At 37.9% G+C, this 24,577-nt stretch overlaps 2 protein-coding genes across 3 annotated transcripts; both read right to left on the bottom strand.

Moving 5' to 3' along the window:
• Nucleotides 1-473: 473 nt before the first annotated feature.
• On the bottom strand, nucleotides 474-3,434 carry LOC130942264 (protein OPI10 homolog). 2 transcript variants are annotated; one of them, XM_057870989.1, is made up of 3 exons: nucleotides 3,160-3,434; nucleotides 2,589-3,054; nucleotides 474-2,318 (listed from the first exon to the last, which is right to left on the bottom strand). In XM_057870989.1, exons 1-3 carry the CDS (start codon nucleotides 3,260-3,262, stop codon nucleotides 2,303-2,305), a joined length of 585 nt encoding a protein of 194 aa, XP_057726972.1. In that variant the 5' UTR covers nucleotides 3,263-3,434; the 3' UTR covers nucleotides 474-2,302. The 2 variants fall into 2 exon arrangements, with proteins under 2 accessions (XP_057726972.1, XP_057726973.1); XM_057870990.1 differs by lacking the exon at nucleotides 474-2,318 and having other exon boundaries at nucleotides 2,328-3,054; nucleotides 3,160-3,433.
• A 4,022-nt stretch (nucleotides 3,435-7,456) lies between these two features.
• Nucleotides 7,457-9,877, bottom strand: LOC130939511 (uncharacterized). Its single transcript, XM_057867613.1, has 3 exons — nucleotides 8,238-9,877; nucleotides 8,044-8,156; nucleotides 7,457-7,962 (listed from the first exon to the last, which is right to left on the bottom strand). The coding sequence occupies exons 1-3, from the start codon at nucleotides 9,875-9,877 to the stop codon at nucleotides 7,457-7,459; spliced, it is 2,259 nt and encodes a 752-aa protein (XP_057723596.1).
• Nucleotides 9,878-24,577: the final 14,700 nt, after the last annotated feature.

The following is a 24,577-nucleotide window of genomic DNA, read 5'->3' as shown; positions in this document are numbered from 1 at the left end:
CAGCAAATTTTGTTTAAAGAAAATTCCCAATGCATTTTCAGTGAATGTAATTTTACATTCATTTTGGTTAAACGCAAATTTAGCCACCCCACCATAAAACAAAACAGGATCTTGTTGGTCCCCATCAATATCTGTAATGTTACAAAATCTAACCAAATGAAGTGAAATTTCTTCCTGACAATGGCATGTACGAATTGTGGATTATTTTTCTACATACGCCCAAACATTGATACTAGCTAGTATCTAATATCTATGGCCATCTCACTACCTGAAGTTGGTGAAAATTATTAAATCAATAATAACCAACCTCTACCACATCAAATTGAAGAAAGGGAAAATTATTAAAAAAGAATAGCGTAAGAAAGGGTTTGTGCAACTTATACAACTAAAATTGCTGTATCCAGTACACCCAACAAAATCCAATAGAAAAAAAGAAAGTGTGTCATTAGAACAGAAAATCATAACACCATTCAAGGGGAATAAAAATTAAAGTCCATATGGGTGCCTAATAATAAATTAATAATAACAAAAAGAAAGGCATAAATGGGTGCCTAATAATAAATTAATGCAACAACTCACATTCAGTTGGCCCAAGTAAATTAAAAATTGAGACCCAGAACTAGGAAGGTAGAATAGGAGGGAAAACAGAAAGACATAAATGGGCTAGCTCGTGGCCTGCTAGCCTACACCATCACTATAATAGAAGGCCTACTATTATACCAAAAAGGAGAGCAACCATTTCGGCCTTCAGTTTGAGAGAAAGAGAAAGGAATCAAATCCATTTGTAACTTGTTCACATATGATAAAATTTGAATTTATTACTACGTTAATATAATGTTATTCATGTATGTTGCACCTTACTAGAGATTCAATTTTTGAAAAAAGTAATGGTCAAAATTTTATTTCAACATGAACAGGATAGTAATACGATAAAATTAGCATCAAGAAAACTGTTCTTCATGCTACCTAATATACATATCTATGGTAAAAATAGAACAATAAAACCTTTATTATCACACACAATGGCACATTTCCCTCAAAAATGGCACTTACTACTATTCAATTTGTCATTTCTAAATGTTACATTAAGGAAACTTGTCATCAAGTAGAAATTACTCCTTGGATGGGGAACATTGACAATGGAAGCCTCATAGGACAGTCACTTATCTATGATTACTTTAATTAGGAACACAGCAAAGGGTGCCGAAATACATATTCAAGAAAACCTCTTAACAACAAGTGCAGGCATGATAGGGTCTTGCACTATGAAGGCAAATTGAACTAGGTGCCACTCATAATGGATTCATCATAAGTAGGAGAAAAGAAACTATTAAGAGAGTAAATAAACAAATGAAATTCTTCATCTGATGCTTCTCTATACGATTCCAATCTTATACACAGCTGACAGAGACCAACACGTCTAACCAACTAATGACTACTACTTCTATCATAACTAACTAATTCTTATGTTCTGACATGACCTGCCTGTATATACATTAAACAGGTCCTTCTGTTTTGTTGCAATCAAATTCAAGTATTACAATTAGAGCTCTATATAACTACCAAGCATCATGACACATTCTATTAGTAATATCCATAATCCCATAAAATATGTGCAGAAGAGATCCATTAATGAGATCATCTTAAAAGATTGCATATTATGATTCCATTCATATAGGAGACAGCAAAAGTATTAAAAGCATGCCTAATACAGAAACTAACCATTTGCCAAAGGTTCAATAACATACAAAATATAGTTTCCCCTCTAGATAGATATTCTAAACATCCTTGTAACTTCTAAATGGGGCAAAACTTAGTAACATTTTTAAGATTCCAAACATTGAAAGAATCTACTTTTTACTTCATCTTCTGTCTGCCTCCTAAAAAAGCAACTATCCCAACATTCGCTTCTTGTTACAGCCCATTCTTAAACCCTATTATCTACTCACTATCAGAAATCAAATCAAGATAATTTCGGGAAAAATAATGGCCATTGACTAGCGTCCAACATGATGAGGAATCCCATAATTAGTTAAAGAGAAGAGTGAAGACTAAATGTTACCACTCAAATGGAATTCAGAATCTAGTACAACCAACAACATTGCTTTTTCTTTAACCCAAGCTAAAAGCTAGAACATGATTTGTCAGCATCAAGCATCAACAATAAAATGTGTCATACTTCAGATCCTAAACCCACCCCCCATCGACTTAGACCACAGTCCCCTGTCATCAACTCTACATTAATAGCAAAGTGTCCTTTCTTTAGCCGCAGACATAGCTTTTCTTGTATAACTTCCGGCAATTAACAGTCTATGCCTCTGTCAACATGATCAAAACATATTTCAAATTCAAATATCTAAAAAGAAAAAGGGTGCAACATCTTCATTTAGATACTAATTCCCCTCCTCAATTGTAATTGAAGTGCACAAAGGCATCTCCATGGATTGATTTAATGGAGGCATAGAGTTACATCTAATCTATCATCGCAATTCACACAAACACTATCGCTTTGCATTCTCTATCATTTCTAGCACCCTAGGAAAGAAAAGGAGAAAATGGAACTCTTTTCTCAATTAAGAAACACTTACAAAGCGAAACCCTTCAAGTACTCAGGGTCACGCTTGGCCCTCTCCTGAAACTTCTTGAACCACCGATCCAAAATATCCATCGGCACCACAAGCTTCGAACCATCAACACCGCAAAAACTCTGCATGAAGTTGAATAGATTCTCCCCTACCTTCAACGCCACGCGCTCGATCCGCTGCTCGCCGGCGACGTCCAGCGACGGCAGCGCCGCCGCGTCCTCCACCGAAACACCGATCTTCGCCGACAGAGGCTGCGCGTCCGCCGCCGTCAATTGCAGTTGGCCGCCGCTCCCGGGATCCGGCCACGGCAACGAGATCACGGCGGAGGGGCGAGCTAGCGTGACAGCGCCGCAGAAGACGAACGGTGATCCCGGCGACTGGACGTAGACGGCGAGCGCCTTGTCCGGGGGAAGGGTAAAGCCGTTGAGAAGGAAGATGCAAACCTCGCGAATTTGATCGTACGCCTCACCTGCGCATGTTAGAGTGAAGCTGTTAGTTACGGAGAGGACGCTAATGTGCGCAGGTTAGTGAGCTGGTAATGTTACTAATATTTACAAAAATAAAAATTGTTTACCGACGAAAGTGTTCATGTCGAGAACCCAATGGAAGGTATCGATTTGGGCGAAGGTGGAGATGTCTATGGGGAAGCTGCGGTTTGGGAAAACTACTCCGAACATCTTTTAATTTTCTTCGTGGTATGATTTTAGCTTTTAGATTTTGTTCTATTCAAGATTGAGAAGTAGCAGCTAGGTGGAAGAGATGGTGTTGCGACGGGGTTAAAGATGGGGTTTGGAGTTGAGTTGAGGCCCGTCATGGGTGGTCTAGAACATTCTGGACTTGAAGAGGGACGTATGTGTCTTTTCAGCTTTGTATTTTTATCCCATGTGTGGACTGTGGAGTACTGTTGCACTAATTATGTTCTATGAATTTTTTCCAAAAGATTTTTTTAAAAAATTTTTTAGAAAAATAAAAATAATTTTATATTAAATTATTTTTTATTAATAATTATATTTAAATATAATAATATAAAAATATTTTTTATTTATAATATAATTTTTTTAACTAAAAAATATCTTTAAAAAAAATATAAATTATAAATTTAAGAATAAAATCTATTTTTTATCTCTAAAATTTGTAACTTTTCTCAAAAATATCTTTTAGATATAATTTTATTTAATTTTATCCTTAATGTTTTCTATTTATTTAAGTTTGTCTTAATTTTCAATTTATTTTAAAATTATCTTTAAACGTTTTTTATTTTGTCTCCAATATTTTAGATAAAATTAACATCCAAGAATAATTTTAATACAAATTAAAAACGTTAGGGACAAAATTAAATATAATTAAACATTAGGAGTATTTTTGAAAAAAATCACTAATATTAGAGACAAAAAATATATTTTATCCTACATATAAACAAAATTATTTTTTAATATTTTTATTTTTATTATTTAATTTTTGTTAAACACACTAAAAAATAAAAATATTTTTATTAACTTTTTTAAGAATTTAATGATACCCAAAAAAATTCTGTTCGGCTGTGCGGTTACCGGACGGTTCGGGTAGAATGTGTAGAATTGGGGACGCTTTGATCACGATCGTGTTGGGATCCAGTCTGCCGAACTGCCGAGCTCTCGTTGTGAAAGGAGGGGGTGTCACCTGCAAAGACACTCCGACGCTCTAGTCAGTTAGTGTGCAGGTGAGAAATGGGTTAGGTGGAATCTGTGACGTACCTCGGGGGAGGGGTAGGACCCTCCCCTTATATACTATGTCAGGTATGGGTCCCACGAGGACAGAACCCACCTTCTTCGAAGCTTCCCTGTACAGCTGTGGTGGCCAGCTGTCCCGGTCGCGTGTGCGGGTCGGATATGGGCGCATTGTCCGACCGTTCAGGTCGGGTGGTTGGCGGGTCGGGTCGGCCCAAGTCCCATTTTGGGCCAGGCCGTAACAGTGCCCCCAACGCGCCAGCAATAGTTGCGTGGGCTGTTGGTGGCGTGTTATTTCTGTCTCCATGTGTTCTCGCTAGGTCGGCCGCCCGTGGGGGGACGTGCCTTTTGTGCGCGTGCCTGTTTGTTGCTGGGGCTGTCATTCATCGCCTCGTTATTCGCATCGAGCGTTAAATGCTCATAATGGGTTTAAAATCCTTCGTGGAAAGACTAATATGCCCCTCGACTTTCGCGCTCCTTTTGGTGGTGAATTTAAACAGTTTGTGATGCTTCTGGTGTTCATTTGGTGTTTATCCCTTCGTTTTCGATTCAATCATTCCCATCTTCTTCTCCCTCTGCAGTTCCAGAATTTCGTCTTTCTTCCGGATTTTTGCTATCAAGACAAGTAATTTCTTTTGCCTTCTTTTTGCTTCTGCCATTACTTCCTTTTTGTGCATGCCGTATGTTTATCTTGCATGATGACTGATCTTAGGTCCTAAGTAGGTGTGGTTAGGGGGGGTTGCCATTCTAGAGTAACTTTGTTTGGGTCTTATCATTTTTAACCGTGTTTAGCCTTAGTTGCGGAATAGACTGCGTGTAGCTGTATTCACTCCGAGCACCCGACCTCTTAGACTGACTGGATGGTCCCCCCGTGTAGGTATGGCTCGCACCGCCTCCCGGGCTTCGCCTTCTCCCGCGGCGTACGACCCCTACGCCTGGGTTGTTTATGATGTAAGGGACTCCCCCAATCAAATGGGCGAGGAGGAGCTCACCGAGTTCCGTCAAAACGAGTATTTATGCGGAGGAACCGACGAGGAGTCCAACTACGACGTCTTCGTCCTGGCTCCTCACGAGCGCTTGTACGAGCTCAACTTCCATGCTCCCCGAGTTGCCTATTGGATTTGGTTCTACAAATCCATGTTTACTCAAGTGGGGGTTCGTATTCCGTTTTTCGCTTTCCAAATGGCGCTTCTGGGCCGGGTTTCCGTGGCACCGTCACAGCTGCATCCGAATAGTTGGGCTTCAATCCGCTATTTCGAGATGGTTTGTGAATATCTCGAGCTGCCGGTATTTGTAGATGTTTTTCTTTTCTTTTTCAACCTTACAAACCCTTCGAAGGAAGGGAAACATAAGAAGGGGTTCATGTCCTTCCGGTCTGCCCAGGGTCGGAGGATTTTTGGTTTGTTTGAGGACTCCTATCACGGATTCAAAGATAAATATTTCAAGGTCCGCCCTGTCAAAGGTCGTCATCCTTTTTGGTTGTCGTTGGAGGGGGCACGCCTCATCCCAACCTATTGGAGCTTCGGGGCGGGGTCCAATGCCTTCGTTAAAGTATCCTACAAGGGCATGTCTGCGGTGGATAGGAAGATTACCGATGTGTTACTGGCAATCTTCGGGAGGAATCACGTGAATCCTCACCTCCTCATGGGTGACCGGGAAGCCGGTCGGAGCTATATTTGTGAGAAGTCTTTACTTGCTTTGTCTTTAGTTTCTTGCTTTTCCCATTATTTCATTGTGACTAAAGGATTTTCTTTTCTTGTTTCAGTGGGAATGTCTGCCGAGATAACGGGTCTCCCTAACTTGTTCCAAACCTTCTTATGTGCAAGTGACGACGAGGCGGGCAATGAGAAGTCGGCTGCTCCCCCAGAGGACAAGAGCAAGGCCACTTCTGAGCAAGGGGCTGTGGCCGATGAGACTAGTACCTCGGCTCAGGGTGCCTTGGCTCAAAGTGACAGGGAAGTGCGCGTCTCCCCCTTCCGCGAAGTAGTCGGCACTGGGGGTTCGACGTCCAGCCCCGCTGCCGATGATGAGGTGGAGGAAGTGCCCAGCCTTAAAAGGAGGAGGACGTCCAGCAGTCCCGAGGGGGTTCTCACTGTGATGGAGAAAAATTTTAACGCGGGGAATTTTATAGATTCTCAATTGATTCCCGGGACTGAGGAGCACTTCCACAAGTCATCTCTTACCGGGCAAGCGATGTGGATGTATCGTACCCTCTTGCGCGGCGCGGTGATAGCTCGGAAAGCCGAGTTCGAGTTGTCTGGGATGGAATCTCTTCGCAGGAGGTTGGAGTCTGCTGGGAAGGCCAATAATGAGCTCAAACGCGAAGTTGAAACTCTCCGGGAGCAGCTGACCCAATCTAATGAGAAGCTTGACGCTGCCGAGAAGAAAGCATCTGCTGCCGAGAAGAAGGCCTCTACTGCTGAGAAGAAGTTGGAAGAGTCGGACGCCACGGTTTCCCGTCTTGTGGAGCGAGAGATGACTTTAGAGAGTCAGGTTGGTGCGGCCCAAGGGCGGGCGGCCACGTTAGAGAAGGAAAAGCAAGCTGTCAAAGCTGAGCTCGCAGCGTTGAAAACAAAGTATAAAGACGTCGTCAAGTAGGGGAAAGGCGCGATCTTGGCAACCGAGGAGGCCCTTAAAGCTCAGGTCAAAATTGTTGCTCCTGATTTCGACACGTCGGCAATTGGAGTCTTCAAGGTGATCAAGGACGGCAAGATTGTTGACATTCCCAAAAAGTGATTCCTCTTGTTTTGTATGAAACTTTTGGTTGGCCGTTTGTTTTGGCTTTGGTGAACAGTTGTTTTATTGGGTTGTTTGCCCGTTTTATCATAATTGATACTTTTTTATTCGTCTGGTTGTGTTGTCGTTCGTATTCACCGTTATTGGTTTGTAGTTGCCGTTCGTGGAGCCAAGTCGTGGCTTTGTAGTGTAGCCGTTTGCTATTGTGGTGATTGATGGGCTACCGGGGTGATCAGTCCCGGGGCCGCGAGTTGCGAGGAATTCGCTTGTGTAGTGGGTTGTCCAGAAAAAATGAACAAAAAAAAGAAACAAAATTTGCACAAGTATGTCTTATTCGGTAATTGCGTAAAAGGCCCGTAGACCATAACGAAAAGTACAATTCCGTGAATTAAATACTTAGCTCGATTGGTCGGCATGTCGCCTCATGTGCTAGGAGTAGAATCTTCTCAAGTTGTTCGCATTCCACGTTCTTGGGACTTCTTTGCCATCGAGCCTTTCTAACTTGAAAGCTCCTTTACCCATCACTTCTTTGATTCTATAGGGACCTTCCCAGTTTGCCGCCAGCTTGCCTACTCCAGGGGTCGGTAAGCCGATGTCGTTACGCCTTAGGACGAGATCGTTCGGTTCAAACTCTCTTTTGAGCACTTTGGTGTTGTAGCGTAGGACCATTCTTTGCTCCAGCGCTGTTTCCGTCAAGTGGGTCATTTCTCTGGCTTCATCTTTCAGGTCCTTCTCCACGGCTGCACCCACTCCTTTCAAAAGTAGCCGCGGGCTCGGTTCCCCGATTTCCACAGGTATTATCGCATCTAACCCATATATCAGTCGGAAAGGGGTCTCTTTGGTGGAGGACTGTTCGGTTGTTCGGTAAGACCAGAGGACCGAGGCAAGCTCGTCGGCCCAAGTACCTTTTTTATTATCCAGTCGCTTCTTGAGTCCTAACAGGATAATCTTGTTCGCGGACTCCACTTGTCCGTTTGTTTAGGGGTGCTCTACCGAGGAGAACTTCTGTCTTATACCCAGGTCGGTGAGGAACTCCGTGAACTTCTTGTCGGTAAATTGTGTGCCGTTGTCCGAGATAACGATCTCCGGGATCCCGAACCGCGTTATCACCTGCCTCCACATGAATTTCCTGCAATTGGACGAGGATATGCTGGCCAATGGCTCGGCTTCTACCCATTTGGTGTAGTAGTCAATGGCGACTATGAGGTACTTGACTTGTCCAGGACCAACTGGGAAGGGCCCCAAGAAATCGACTCCCCATTGTAAGAATGGTCGGGAGGACGTTAGCAGGCTTAGCTCGGAGGCCGGTGCCCTGTGGAAATTGGCATTTTTTTGACACTTGGCGCATTTTCTGACGAATTCTCTGGAGTCTGCCATCATTGATGGCCAATAGTAACCAGCTCGGATTAACTTTCTAGCTAAGGCTTTGCCCCCTATGTGATGTCCGCAGCAACCCTCATGGACTTCCCTAAGGACGTAGTTCGTCTGGTCGGGGTGTAGGCATTTCAGTAGGGGCTGGTTGAGTCCTTTCTTGAATAGCCGTCCCTGGATGATCGCGTACTTGGCCGCTTCCCTTCTCAGTTTCGTGGCATCCTTTTCGTCGTCGGGAAGTTTGCCGTTTTCTAAGAAGCTGGTGATAGGGTCCATCCATGAGGGGCCTAGCCTTGATAGGTGCAGAGTGACCGCCGGCTCCCTCATCATACCTTGGATGAGAGATCGGTTGCCCTCTCCCGGCTTGGTGCTGGCCAGTTTTGATAGGAGATCTGCCCGTGTGTTCCTTTCTCTGGGCACGTGGTGGATCGTGACCTCTTCAAACGTTTGGCTCAAATCCTTGACCTTTTCCAAGTATTTTTGTAATAATGAGTCTCTGGCTTGATAGCTCCCGTTCACTTGGGAGGTGACGACTTGTGAATCGCTGCATATTTCCAACCTCATTGCTCCGACTTCCGTAGCTAGGGCTAAGCCCCCTATGAGGGCTTCGTATTCTGCTTGGTTGTTTGAGACGGGAAATTCAAACCTGATCAACTGCTCGTATACGACCCCAGCTGGGCTTTCCAGAATGATCCCGGTGCCCCCGGACGTCTGGTTTGAGGCTCCGTCCACGTGGAGCTTCCACCGTGTGCTCGTTTCTTCGGTTGGATCTCCCGTTACTTCTGCTAGAAAATCTGCCATTGCTTGCGTCTTGATTGCTTGCCGGGGTTCGTATCGTATGCCGTGTTGGAAAAGTTCAATGGACCAAGTCATCATTCTTCCCGCCAAATCGGGTTTTTGAAGTACTTGTCGGATTCCCTGGTCCGTTCTTACGACAACCTGGTGACCTTGGAAGTATTGCTTTAACCTCCGTGAAGAGGTCAAGAGTGCCAGAGCTAGCTTTTCCAGTTTGCTGTACCTTAGTTCTGCCCCTTGTAGGGCTCTGCTCATGAAATAGACTGGTTGTTGAGCCCTTCCTTCTTCTCGCACTAGAACCGCGGCCAGGGCTTCTCCTGTTATGGCGAGGTATAGATATAATGGCTCCCCGTCCTTTGGCTTTCCGAGCATAGGGGGTGCCGCCAGGATTTCCTTGAAGTGTCTAAAGGCTTCCTCGCATGCGGGCGTCCATTCGAATGCTATCCCTTTCTTCATGAGGTTAAAGAAGGGCAGGGCCTTTGTTGCCAAAGCTCCGAGAAAACGGGATAACGAGGTCAGTCGCCCTGCCAATCTCTGGACGTCCTTGATACAACCCGGGCTCTTCATCTGGAGAATCGCTTGGCATTTCTCCGGGTTAGCTTCTACCCCTCTTTGGGTTATCATGAATCCTAGGAACTTTTCAGCTTCCATGGCGAAGGCACATTTGAGGGGGTTGAGCCTCATGCCGTGTTGTCGAAGAGACGCGAATACATTTGCCAGGTCATTCAGGAGGTCGTCGGGTCACGTTGTTTTCGCGAGGATGTCGTCTACATAGACTTCCACCGTTTTGCCTATGAGGTCGTGGAATATCTTGTTCATCAGCCTTTGGTATGTTGCCCCTGCGTTTTTTAGGCCGAATGGCATCACCTTATAACAGAAAGTTCCCCCTGGCGTTATAAACGCTGTTTTGTCCTCGTCGGGACAGTGCATCGGTATCTAATTGTAGTCGGAGTAGGCGTCCATGAAGCTCAGATAACGGTAGCCCGCCGCAGCGTCGACGAGTGCGTCTATGTTGGGGAGGGGGAAACAATCTTTAGGGCATGCCTTGTTAAGGTCGGAGTAGTCTACGCACATTCTCCATTTGCCGCTGTGCTTCTTTACAAGAACTACATTCGAGAGCCATGTCGAGTAGTCTAGTTCTCGTATAAAACCTGCTTCTAGCAGGCTGGCCGTCTGCCTGGCCACCTCCTCTGCCCTCTCCCGTGACATCTTTCTCCTCCGTTGGGCTACCGGGCGTGCTTCCGGCTTAACGGCCAGGTGATGTGACATAATTTCGGGGTCTATGCCCGGCATGTCGGCCGGTGTCCAGGCAAACAAATCCCCATTGGCCCTGATCATTTCGACCAAGGGCCCCTTCAATTCATGTGGGAGATTCCTGTTGACGAACATGAATTTTTCCTCCGTGTCGCCGACCACAAATTTTTCCAGGTCCCCCTCTGGTTCCGGTCTAGGTTTGTCGTCTACTCTGGCGTCCAGGTCGGCTAAGAACACCCCCGACGCCTCTTTAGATTTCTTTCTTAGGGAGAGGCTGGCGTTGTCGCAAGCGACTGCCGTCTCAAGGTCTCCTCTTATGGACCCTATAGATCCGTCATCGGTAACAAACTTCATGACTAGCAACTTTGTGTTGATTATCGCTTCAACATCGTTAATCGTCTTCCTTCCCAAGATGATGTTGTAGGCGGTGGAATCTTGGAGGACCACGAACTCGGCCATCGCCGATCTTCGCCCTTGAGCCTGTCCCACTGAGATTGGCAGGGATATTACTCCATCGGGTTTGATGAAGTGGTCGCCCAACCCAATGACCCCGTGCTGGTGAGTCGTCAGATTGGCATCCCTTAGTCCCAGTGCATCGAACACGTTGCGGAACATGATATTCAAGTCTGCCCCTGTGTCGACAAGGATTCGTTTGACGAGACCGGTTCCCACTCTGGCCGTGATGACCATGGGTGGGTTTTCAGGGGCCTCGTCGAACCATTGGTCTTCCGGGCCGAAAGAAATGGAAGGAGGCTTCTTAGAGCTTCGCACCAGCGAGGAGGAGACCGCCAAGACCTTAGCATCTTTTTTGTGTGCCGATCGCGACCTTGGCGCGGCGTTTTTGGCCGTCACTACGTTTATCACGGTGAGGCCGTGATCTCTGTCTTCTGGCTCTTGTCGCCGCTTTGCCGACCGGGTTTTGCCTTCTTCGTCTTGGTCGCGATGACGCCTCCTCGGCTCCCTTATAAGATGGGAGAATTCTATTAGTTTAACCTCCCTTATCGCTTGTTCTAATACATCTTTCAGGTCAAAACAGTCCTGTGTTTGGTGACCATAGCCCTTGTGATAGTCACAATAGAAGTTCTTGTTTCCCCCCGTGCGGTCCTTGAGTGGTCGAGGCTTTGGCAGGATTCCTTTCTCGGCAATTTGTTGATAAACTTCCATGATGGGAAGAGTGAGCGGAGTGTAGTTGGTGAATTTTCCGACCCGGGGGAATGGCCTGGGTGCCTTGCTTGGCGCTCCTTCCTTGGCTTGTTCTTTTTGTCTTTCTCCATTACCTTGTTGCCTAGGTTGGTTGTAGCCGGGGTGCCGTTTATTGGCGGCCACGACTTGGCTAACTTCCTCGTCATTTATGTACTCCTTGGCTACCGTTTGGATCTCGTGCATCATCCAAACTGGTTTCGTAGTAAGGTGCTTTCGAAAGTTCTCATTGAGGAGGCCGTTCGTCAGACAAAGGCTGGCCACCGAATCGGTTAGGCCATCAATTTCCAAGCATTCGTCATTGAACCGGTCCAGGTATTTTCTGGTCGGCTCTCCCTGTCTCTGGGTTATCCCCAGAAGGTTGATCGGGTGCTTTGCCTTTGCTATTCGTGTTGTAAATTGGGCTAGGAAGGCATGGTTGATGTTCGAAAACCCATAGATGGACCCCTGCGGGAGGCCGTTAAACCATCTGATCGCGGGTCCTGCCAGGGTCACCGGGAAGGCTCGGCACCTCACCTCGTCCCCTACTCCCTCGAGATTCATCCTTGCTTCGAAGGCCGTGAGGTGTTCCAAAGGGTCTTGGGTTCCATCGTACCTCATGTCTGTTGGTTTGTCGAAGTGTTTCGACAACCGGACTTCAAGGATGGATCGATGGAATGGGGTGGCGCCCATTATCACGGGTCGCCGTGTACTCTCGGACCTCTCTTCTCCGTCTTCGCGATTTCGTCCCGTGTAGCGCGTTTCCTTGCCTCGGGAGTAGATGATTGTGTCATTTCGTCTTCTCGGGATGGGCGACTCTTCTCGAGTGCTCTCCGCTTCCGTTCGGGATGCGGAGGCGTGTCGTAGACGACTTCGGTGGGAGACTCTCTCTCGGCTTTCAGGAGATGGGGAGTAGCTAGGATCGGTGGTTCGTCGGTCGTGCTCCTGGTCGGCCAGCTGCCATTCCAGATTCTGGACCCTGTGGCGTAGCTCCTGCATTATCCTGGCGCTGTCGCCACCAGTTCCTCCGAAGGGTCGCGTCCTTGTGTGTGGTTCAGTGCATTGTCGGGGGGACCTTCGCCGTCCTCTTGACGAGGCGACGGAGGCTGCCCCCTCTGCTCCGGCTCCTCGGCCTTGGTCTCCGGCACCCGGCACGACGTCCATTTAGGCGTCCCCACAGATGGCGCCAATGTTCGGTTGTGCGGTTACCGGACGGTTCGGGTGGAATGTGTAGAATTGGGGACGCTTCGATCACGATCGTGTTGGGATCCGGTCTGCCGAACTGCCGAGCTCTCGTTGTGGAATGAGGGGGTGTCACCTGCAAAGACACTCCGACACTCTAGTCAGTTAGTGTGCAGTTGAGAAATGAGTTAGGTGGAATCTGTGACGTACCTCGGGGGAGGGGTAGGACCCTCCCCTTGTATATTATGTCAGGTGTGGGTCCCACGAGGACAGAACCCACCTTCTTCGAAGCTTCTCTGTACAGCTGTCCACCACAGCTGTCCCGGCCGCGTGTGCGGGTCGGATATGGGCGCATTGTCCGACCGTTCAGGTCGGGTGGTTGGCGGGTCGGTCGGCCCAAGTCCCCTTTTGGGCCAGGCCGTAACAAATTCTAAGCAAATAAATTCTAATTTAGATTATGAAAAGATTCAATTCTCAAAATAATTTCTAAAAAATATAATTTTATTGTTTAAATATAATTCGATAAAATGTCATTTTTTTTAAATGAGTAAAAATGAATATATATTATATCAATGAGCTATAATTCAAATGACACAATCTTCCTATACTCACCTAAAAGATTGCGGGTTCGAATTTTTCAAATTTCGATAAAACAAATGAATATATTATTCTTTGAAAGTACAAAAAATTCAAAACTTTTTTGTTTAAAATATAAAAAAAATAGTTAAAAATAATGAGTTTTCAATATTTAAAAAAAACTAAGGTAAAATTTGATATCTAAAGTTTTTTAATATTATTTTAATTTTTTGCCACTTGAGTAAAAGAAATCATGGCTGTAAAAAAATTAGTTTTTAGGGGATTGATTTTTTTTCTCTCTTATTTTAAATTGAGTTTGTGTTATTGGGAGAATTACTATTATTATCAATCTTGTAATGCATTTGATCCTCTATCTTCGTGTTCTCTCTTGTCTGATACTCTTTCTCCCTCTTACTCCCTCTCTTTAATTTCTCTCTTCTCTTTTTATGTTTTATTCAAATAATCTAAGTTACATAAAAAATACCACATTTTTTTAGTCTAAATAAATTATAAAAATCAACAAAAAGTGTTGATTTTCTTATTTCATATTCTTCTATCTTTAGTTTTATTTTATGATTATTTTTTTGTTTAATCTCTTTTTATACGTAGCTTAAGTTAATCATATATTAAAATTAAAAAAAGTAGTAAATATTTTGATAAAATTTAATAAAGAGTGTTTTCTTCTTATTACTCCCTTCTACAAATCCTTATTTTTCTTCAGTTTTATTTTATTCTTTCTATAATTATCGTTTTTCTTTTTTTGAATAGTTTTAATTTACAATAAAACCTAAAAAAATAAAATACGACAATTAATCAAATTTTTAAGTGATTAAACATTGTGATTGATGGTAATGCAATATTTATTCAATATATACTCTTATTATTCTAGAATACCTTAAAAAGTATCAAATTTAATAATTCTTATTATTTTTTATATCATTCACCATGTGAATGAATATAAGAGATTAATTAATTTATATTGATACTTCACTATATATATATTGTATTACTTTATTATTAAGTACTGTAGTTACAATATCAATGAATGAGTTTCAGTTTTATCATTTCACTTCCACTTCCACTTTCACGTTTCACCCTTTTACTATTTTCACCTTTCATGTTTTAAGTCTCCTTCTCTATCCAATTCTACTTCCTGTATTAATGCATGAGAACACATTTATGCTTTTAATTTCTTACTCTATCTCAATTGCTATTATGGTATCAGAACCTGAGATTCTGCTTATCTTCAAATTCTGATTCATCTTTCATTTTTTTCCCCAATTTTTTTTCTTTCTTTTTGGTTCCAATTTTTGTCCCAATTTTATTTTGCTCCTTTCTTGATTTCTTCAATTTGGTGTTCCATAATGTCAATTACTCTATCGACTAATGTCTATACAGTATCTTCTAAAGGAGTTTCGAATTCCACAATTCATAGCACCTACTGTTTACTGTGATAATCAAAGTGCTTGCTTATTAGCGGCTAACCCGGTCCTTCATACTAGGTACAAACATATGAAAATCGACTTTCACTGCCTAAGAGAGCTGGTGAATCAAAAACAACTCTATATCCTCCATATACCTTCTATAGATCATATTGGGGATATTTTCACCAAACCTCTCTTATCATCTCTATTTCATAAATTTCGAGACAAACTTAGAGTGGTTCTTCAACCCACTACTAAGTTTAAGGGGGCTGTGAATGAATATAAGGGATTAATTAGTTTATATTGGTACTTCACTATATATATATTGTATTACTTTATTATTAAGTACTGTAGTTACAATATCAATGAATGAGTTTTAGTTTTATCCTTTCACTTCTACTTCCACGTTTCACCCTTCCACTACTTTCACCTTCCACGTTTCAAGTCTCTTTCTCCTATTCAATTCTACTTCCTGCATCAATGCATGAGAACACCTTCATACTTTCAATTTCTTACTCTATCTCAATTGCTATTACACCATATGTTTATGCATAAATCAAATGTTATTTACATAAAATATCATTCTTAAACAATATTAAATTTATAGTTAAAATAATTAAAATATTTTTTTATATCTAATTGATAAAATTTATGTTATTTTAAAAAATCTTGTTTATTAATGTCTTTTAATTACTATCAGATTCACATACATATGTAAAAACTAACGCCTAACTAATTATTTATATATAAAAGAAAGATATGTTTTTAGAATATAACAGGTAACTATGTAAGTAATATCTTTTTATAAAAAGACTGCCTAAATTTGTGACAAAGATGATGAAAAAATTTTTAAAGTGTAAAATGTGAAATGTCCTTAAATGGCTAGAATCATATTATTAAAAGTGTGAAATGTATATAAATACTTTACTATAGATTTATTGGGTACATTAAAATATATCTTTAAAATAATAATAAAATAACAAATACTAATTTTTTTTTCTAATCTCTCTCTCTCACCCACTAAATTTTTAGCTTAAACTTTTCTATTCTTTTTTCTCAACCTAGATTTGATACAGTATATCTTTATGGTATCAGAAGATATCAGAGCTTAAATTTTTTTTCTAGTTCTTTAATTTAACTTTTATCACAACCACTAAATCAATTGTTATTTTTGTTAGAAAATTATTGTTTATTATTTTCAGATGAGTATAATATAATATATAATAATTTGGTCAAAATAATAAAAAAATCTTTAATCTATTTGGTCGAAATAATAAAAAAAAGTTTTGATATGTTTTTGTAACTTTTTTAAATGCATGTGCGATGCTCTTAAATGATTTTTATTTTTTTTTAATTTATTGTTGATTTTATTATTTTAATTTTCTCTTTCCCTTTCCTTCGTCTTTTCCTTTTTTTTCCTTTTAACTTTTTTTCTCCATTTCTTCTTTTTTATTTTTTTTACCATCTCTTTTTTTTCACTTTATTTTCTGTGTGTTGATTAATTTGCTTTTTTTCTTTTAGTTTTTAGTTTTTAATAATTCTTTGTAGTACGATTTCTCTTTTTTTGGTAGTATTTTTATTCTTCTAGTGTGGGTGGTGCTAATTGTTAAAAAAATTATAATAAAAAAGATGACAATAGCCTAATTGTTATAGTTTTAAGGCATGATTAGATTTTTATTTTTAGAGGGATATTTTCTTCCATACAAAATTATTATTGGGTTAATGACAATACTTTCTAAAAATATAATGAAATTTTTAATTTTTTTACTAGCGATCTTAAAAAATTACTTCACACTCTCTTTGAATTTGAAAAGGAAAAAGACTTGGTAATTTTGGAAGTTTCTAAATTGATAACCACCCACATTGTGATTCATGCACCTGACAAGGATCATGGTGGTGTACCGCTTGTCAAAGATTGCAGTTGAGGTGGGGGGATTGTGATTATTTACTATCCACGTGTGTGTTATTTTTCCAATTGATGATCTTACAAGGTTCATGGTGGTGTACCGCTCGCAATGGCGGAGTTCGTTGTGGTGTACCGCCCACTGATGCGTGAGTATCTTCTCTATCTTTTTCTAGTGAATTTGCATTCAAATCATTGAGTTTAATCAATATTTAAATATCTTTTAGCCACTATAGATGCTACTTTGAGTTATGTACAATTCTGTTTATTTCAGGTAGCATTCAGATGAATTTGATGGAGTTTTTGTAGAAAAAGAGAAGAAAGTGAATGATGTTGTCAACTCTGACCTCCTTGTACTCCAACGAAAATAACTTGAGCTACAGAGGTCCAATTGATATGATTCTAGCGGCATTGGAAAGTTAACTTCTAGATCTTTCCAACGATGTATAATAGTCTACCCTTTCTCTCCATTCTATACAGTGAAGATCACAAAGCCTCCTCCATTTGCGTGTTACCAGGGCAGCGCCTAACTTCAGAATCTTGAAGTTAGGCGCCAGGAAGACTAAGAGCACATGATTGCAATTTGCCAGGGCAGCGCCTAACTTCACTTTTGTGAAGTTAGGCACCAGTTAAACTTCAAGACATGGTCCCCATGCCAAATCAAGGCATCAATGAAGATTTTATTTATTTTGATTAAAACTTTTATTTTATTTACAAATAAGAAAATATATTATTTAGTTTTAGAAAATATATTTTACATTAATTAAGATTAGATATAAAAGAGAAAAGAATTAGCCATTCGGGCTCCTCTCTTCTCTTCTACCTCATTCCGCACTTTACAATTTTTCAGAATCCTTGTTTTTTCTCTGAACCATAAGCAACTAAACATCCATTGTTAAAGTTAGGAGTTTTGTTTATTCTATGAATTAATACTATTACTTTTCTATTTTAATTAATATATGGATTTCAATTTCAAGAATTGTTTTCGTTCTTTATCTTATGAATCTGGGTGGAACGGAAGTATGACCCTTATTCTATTTGAGTTCTTGTAAAACTTGAAAAAGTTCTTTACCTGAACAACAGCTTGAAAACAAATTCTCCTAAATCACTAATTATTTGGATTTAACGGGATGCGTGACATATAATCTTCTTATATTTGGATAATTAGGGTTTCTGTGGCACATAAACTAGATTTGAAATGAACTCTCTAATTGGAATCAAATGACCAAGGAATTGGCAGTTAATGAAGGTTAGAGGAGACTAAAAAGGTCTAAGAAATTAGGGTTTAGTCACATATAGTTTGCCATGAATTGAATCTTGCATGATTAAAGTAGTTGGTAAGAAAAGTTAATCCAGAAAATAAATATCTCTAAGCCTTAGCTGTTTTCTCCATATGTTTCACAAACCATTTACTGCTTGCTTTCTGATATTCTGAATTTACTATAAATGCTTTTGAACTCTCAAAACACTATTTTCTGTTTGTCTAACTAAGTAAATCACTCAATCATTGTTGCTTAGTCCATCAATCCTCGTGTGATCGACCCTTATTCATCTGAGATATTACTTGGTACGACCCGGTGCACTTGTCGGTTAGTTTGTGGATTATAAATTCCACACCACCTACTAGGTGGGGCTCGTGGTGGTGTACCACCCACTGATTTTCACGAGGACGATATCTAGGTTAGCTACCAGATGTATCGGGTTCTGGCAAAGTAACCGACATGCGCATATTTATTTGTAAGTGTATTTTTTGTGATTATGGGTGTGCCATATGATTGTTTGATTTATGTGTTTTTTATTTGTTAAGTCTAAATGTATTCTATTGCTCGTTGTTGTTGGCTGTGGTAATAAAATAAACATGACTATACACCCCGACCCTACTAAGAACTCTCTAGTTCTTACCCTCTATTTTCACCATTTTCAGCTACAGGTGCGAAGCTTTAGTGCGGAGCTACAGAAGCATAGAAGATTATGTTCACGAATTGAGTTGTAAGAATTTATTTTTCCCTCGTCGTTTATTGTTTTTAGTTTTTAGAGGGGTAGGATTTGTTTTTGAGAATCTTGAAATAAGTCTACGTTTTTAATGCTATGTGAATATATATACCTTTGTGGTTAAGTGGTTTAAAATGAATAATCTTTATTTTCTTAATTAAAGGTAGTATAAAATAAAAAGGTTTAGAGGTAAGTAACGCCTGAGTTTTTGGTACGATCATGAGGTGATAAAATTTTGGGTGTTACATAGTACGCTTCATTCGAAAGAAATGAAGTTGCTAGCATGCGGTCCCATGCTTCAAACAAGACGTTTTAGGGCGTACAATGTCAATGGGTACAATTTTAGGACTATCACAAAGGAAGACGGGTTGAAAATCCAAAATAGTGGAGTTTATGTCTCATCTAATACAAGAAGTTATGCAAGCATGCGTGACAATAGAGTGGCTGTTGGTAGTGTTCCATATTATGAAAAAATTGTGGATATAATCGAATTGAATTACAGCTGTCATTTTACAGTGGTTTTGTTCAAATATATTTGGGCTGATACAACTACGACCAAAGACATCAGACAAGACCATCTAAGCCTTACCAGCGTTAATTTCACTTGTTCGATACACACCAGTGATCGAGAAGACGATGAACCATACATATTGGTATCAAAAGCTCATCTCGTATACTATGTGCATGATGAAGTAGATAAAGAATGGAGTGTAGTGGTTTATGTAAAATCACGAGACTTGTATGATATGGGAGGAGAGAATGAAAAAGTTGAAGCTATTTTTTCTCCACATTCAAGGTTGAACATATCAGTGGCAGGTGACATTGGTGATTTATAATTGACAAGTGATGATGATATAGAAGACCCAACAGACGATGTTTCTGAGAATTTCGATGATATGTCATAATGGAAATAGGAAAAACGTGAACGTCATTTACAGAGGATCTGTGTGTGATTAATAAGTTTAATAGTGTTTATGATGTACATAGATTGCTGGTTACATTACTATCTTTATTTTTGTAATTTAGTTAGATCTTTACTGAATTGTTGGTTTTCATGAATAAAAGCAGTTTTTCGTTTCTTCCAACGTTTGTTGCTAGCAAAAGTTAGTTTATAATTAAGTATTGATGTCGTCATTATTGTTGTTTTTCTTAATTTCCAGTGAAAATAATTATGATATCGAGTAAATCATTATCAATTTTAATATTGTTACGACTAACCAATATAGTCAACATAAAATGGTGGTGTAACAGGAGAAATAAAAACAGAGGACTTCTTATCATGCTATGCAAGCACAACATTCGTTAACAAAATGGATATGGCCGCTCCATTCTCTTCATTGGAACATGCAATTACTATTGCTAGAAACACATGGTTTCGTAAATTGAATATTAGGTGTTGGTTGGAGGCTATATCAGGACGATCTTATTCTAACAAATACTTGAAAACAGCGAACAAAGTTACTATGCAGGTTTGTTCGTTAGGCATACCTTTAAAAACTTGTGTTAAACTATATTTGAATAATATATATTTTAAGTTAATATATGCTAACAAATTTGCTGTAATAATAGTTGTTATGTTGATGTTCAAATTTATAGAAACTTCGGCTACGTTTATTTACAAAGACAGGACACTGAGACATGGATAGAGACACAAAATTGTGTTTGACAGAGGAGACATGGACAGAGACAATGTGTCCAGAGACAATGAATTAATGTATTTTGTGTCCATCCTGACAGAAAGAATACGGAGACACTAGTAAGAGACATAACTTATTTTTCATTTTTTCTTTCATTATTTTTGTTAATTTTTCATAATTATATTTTTTATTATTATATTTTTTATCTCAAATTTTTGAATGAAAAAAATGAGAATAAATTGAAATTTCATAATTTGTTCTAGTTTATCACCAAACAAAATACAAAAATACAAAATTTTGTGTCTCTGTCTTTTATGTCTTGTTATCTGTGTCTTGTCTTGTCCTATTTTCAGAAACAAACGCAACCTTCATGAGTGATGATCAATGTACGAAGAGAAATTTGGGTATGTTTTTGTGACATGTGCAGCTGGTAGGACATCTAAAGACATACTTGCTGAATTAAAGGTTAAAAATAAATATCTAGCATAGAAAGTGCATCATAGAGAAACAGTATGCTTTACAAAAAAGACTGTGAACTATACATTTTATTATGATGCAGATGCGCTTTAGAAATACGCATGTTGTTGAGTTGGATATTGCTTTAAAAGAGGAAATGAAGTATATATAATTACACATTACAGAGCTTCTTTCCAAAAAACCTATCCGAACTACCGACAAAGGAGATGGTAGTTATTAATTTTTTTTAGTTTTAAAGTTCCCTTACCATTTTAACGCACCTTTTTTTCTTAATTACTAGTTAATGATCTGGGAGTTATCATTTTCTTTTGAGTAGACTTAGATTATTGTATGCATGTTGATATTTTCAGTGTTAGTTGAATATTCAAGCGAAATAGTTAATGACATTCTAGATGGGATAGAGACTAATTCAAAAGACAATTTAGATGATATCCCCTTAGTAGAATTGACACCTCGAGACAATTTGAACTCAATAAGGTTTCAGAAGAAGACAATGAAACTTTATACACCCAACAAAAAGAAATGATGTACATGCTACAAAAAAGAGCTTCAATCTGAACAAAAAACCATGGTTTGGAGATAACTTATTAGATTCTTTATCACATGAAGGCTGTAAATTTGTATTTCTGGCTAAGTCAATACGATGTTGAAGAGAAATTTTGACTCATTACTTGGTTGCCTACTTTAAGAATTCTAATCTTTATGCTCTATTGAACTTTGTTTTGACTTTATAAATTCAGACGTTGACTTGATTTTTCTTTAACATTTATACTTGAATGCAAACTTAAAAGATGCTGATAGTAGGGGTGAGTATGGGTAGCGGGTACCCGTCCGAATCTGAACCAAACTAATTAAATTGGTTCTGAAACCGACGGGTAATCAGGTCCAACCCGAATCAAACCGATGGCCTTTGTTAGTAATTGGTTCGGTTATCGGTTCTGGGAGTGCGAAACTCGAACCAACCCGTGAACCCGATCATATATTAATTAAATAAAAAAATTTAAAAATATATGGCTTTTCTATTAGACAATGATTATTCACTATTAATATGTTTGGATTTTTATGAGTTTAGTTTTTAATGTATTTGGTGTTTAACATGTTTGGATTATTTCTATTGATGTTACATGTTTATTGTACTTGTTGAATTTTTAAGATAAAAATTTGTTTTTTTTTTTATGAATTTTGAAGTCATCGGGTACTCAATTACCCGAACCGAACCAATCCGTTCTTAATTGGTTTGGTTTGGTTTGGGTACATATACAAAAAATTACAAATCCGAACCAAATCGAACTAATTACATTTTGATCGGTTCGATTCTAATTTTACCATAAATCCGAACCAAACCGACCCGTGCTCACCCTAGCTGATAGTACACGAGAAAATCTAATTCGTAAATTTGTGCACATTATTAATCAATATACGTTTTTTTAATTCATTAATTATTTTTTACATAATACAAATTCGAAAATGTATGTAATACATTAAGTAACAGTGTTTGAAACATATTTTTCCAAAAAAATAGTGAGAACTTAAGTAGATTTTACATGACAATGTTAAAACATAAAAATTCGTTTTAAAAACATATTGCGGTGATTGGGAGAAAACTACTACCACGAAATCGATATTTTGCGGTGATTATAGCAAAACTGCTACAAAATAAGAAGCTTTTGGAAGCCTCTCTTTAATCAGTCGTGACAACCGCCACTAGATTTTCATTTAACAGCGGTTTTTGTAGTGCATTAGTGACAATTGAATTAGAGATGAATATAGGTTCATAATTTTTAAAATTCAACGACCATTTTAATCATTTTCAGAATTTGAGACCATTTCCATGAGCGTTGAAAATTTTAGAGATTGAACTGAATATTATCTCAATAAAAAGATATTTGTGAGATTAATTTGGACCTAGACTAAGACTTTATTTGGTTGTAACAAAGTAAAGAGAAAATAGAAAAAAATATTAAAACAATTTTTTAATAAAATTTGTCACTTTTTAATTATTTTTAGGCTTGTAAGTACTTTTTTTCGCTAAGGAATAAAATAATATTTTAATTTTTAAAATTTAGGTTAAGTTTTAATTTTAATTTCGTCTCTTATATTTAAAAATCTTATTTTTTCTCAAATGTCTTATTTCGTTTTATTTTTAAATTATTTGATAAAAATTCAATTTTTTCTTCTAGAAATACCTTTTTTCTCATTACCATTTTCTTCTATGCAACAACAAAAGCTGCAATTATAATAGTCATTGTAGTAATAGTAGTAATTTGAGAGTGAAAATAATAAAAAAATAAAAATAAAAATAATAAAAAAATAATTTTAGTTAAAAAATTTAATTTATTTTCAAAGACAAAAATAAGATAAAATAAGATATTTAGAATAAAAATAAAATAGTTTAAATATTTGAAACAAAATCGGAACTTAAGATAAATGTTACACTAAGATAATTTTTTTATCTTTTATTAAATGGATATTTTGTTGAAATTAGAATTTTTTGAGTCATGAAATAGTTACTGTTTTAAATATTTCAAAGATTTTTTATTTTTTAGAAAATTAATTTAATTATAACATATTAATATGAAAGATTTTTCTATAATCGTCTGACCTAATTGTATACAATTATTGTTATTTGTTATACAAAATATAAAATAAAGTACTTATTTGAGTGTTATTATTTTGATAAAAAATATCTTTTTTTTAATGAATTTTATTTTTATTTTTTAGTGTGTTTGACAAATTTTTAGTAGTAAAAGTAAAAATACTAAAAAAATAAAAAATATTTTTTTTGAAAAGGTGTAATTTACATCTTTTTTAAATAATTTTTTAAAAAAAATATTTTTTATGTAATAAATAAACAAAAAAGTACTTTTATATTGTTATACCCAGGGACGGACACAAGGGGGGCGAGTGGCGGCCTCGGCCCCCCAACTTTTTTTAATAGTAATAAATTATTATGTATAATTTAATTTTTTAAAAAAAATATTTAGTATTTAGTCTAGTATAGATAAATATCCAGTCTAATTTAAATATTAATGATTTTTAATATCTAAAAAGTAACAATATTAAAAAATTTTAAAAAAAATATTATTAATAATATTTTTTAATTAAATAAAATTTTTTAAATCTCATAAAGTGAATTCTTTTTTTTTTGTGGCCGTCTTTTTTTATTCATTTGATATTAATTCTCTCTGTCTCAACTACTACAATTAAGAGATCTTTTTCAACTATGAATATTGTGAAAAATAACTTAGAAACAAAATAAAAGATGAATTTCTTACTAATTGTCTTTTAATTATATTGAAAAGAAAATTACTGAAAAATTTGACACAAATTCTATTATTAATGAATTTTATGATACAAAGAATCGACCACTTTGTTAATAAAAAGTATACACATATTTTTTTTATTTTAAATTATATTCTTTATTGGTATATTTTTGTAATACATCTTATATTATACAATTTTTTTACATAATTTTTAATATTATATATGTTATTGGCTCCCCATACTATCATTTCTGGATTCGTCCCTGGTTATACCCAAACATAATTGATAAATAAAATTTTTTTTTTCATGAGATATTCAAACATAAAATTACTTTTACTTTTTCATAAAATTTTTAAAATAAATAACTTCAAAAAAGATATTTTTTTATAAACTCACCCAAACAATCCAAAATAAGATTATATTATTATAAATTATGAAACTATAATATGCGTGTGGACCAATCCAGTCCGGTCCGGTCGATATACCACCGGTTCTG

The sequence above is a fragment of the Arachis stenosperma genome, chromosome 7, assembly GCF_014773155.1.
Source record: "Arachis stenosperma cultivar V10309 chromosome 7, arast.V10309.gnm1.PFL2, whole genome shotgun sequence".
NCBI lineage: Eukaryota > Viridiplantae > Streptophyta > Magnoliopsida > Fabales > Fabaceae > Arachis > Arachis stenosperma.
The sequence above is the reverse complement of the archived record's forward strand: the minus strand, read 5'-3'. Positions and strand labels throughout refer to the sequence as shown.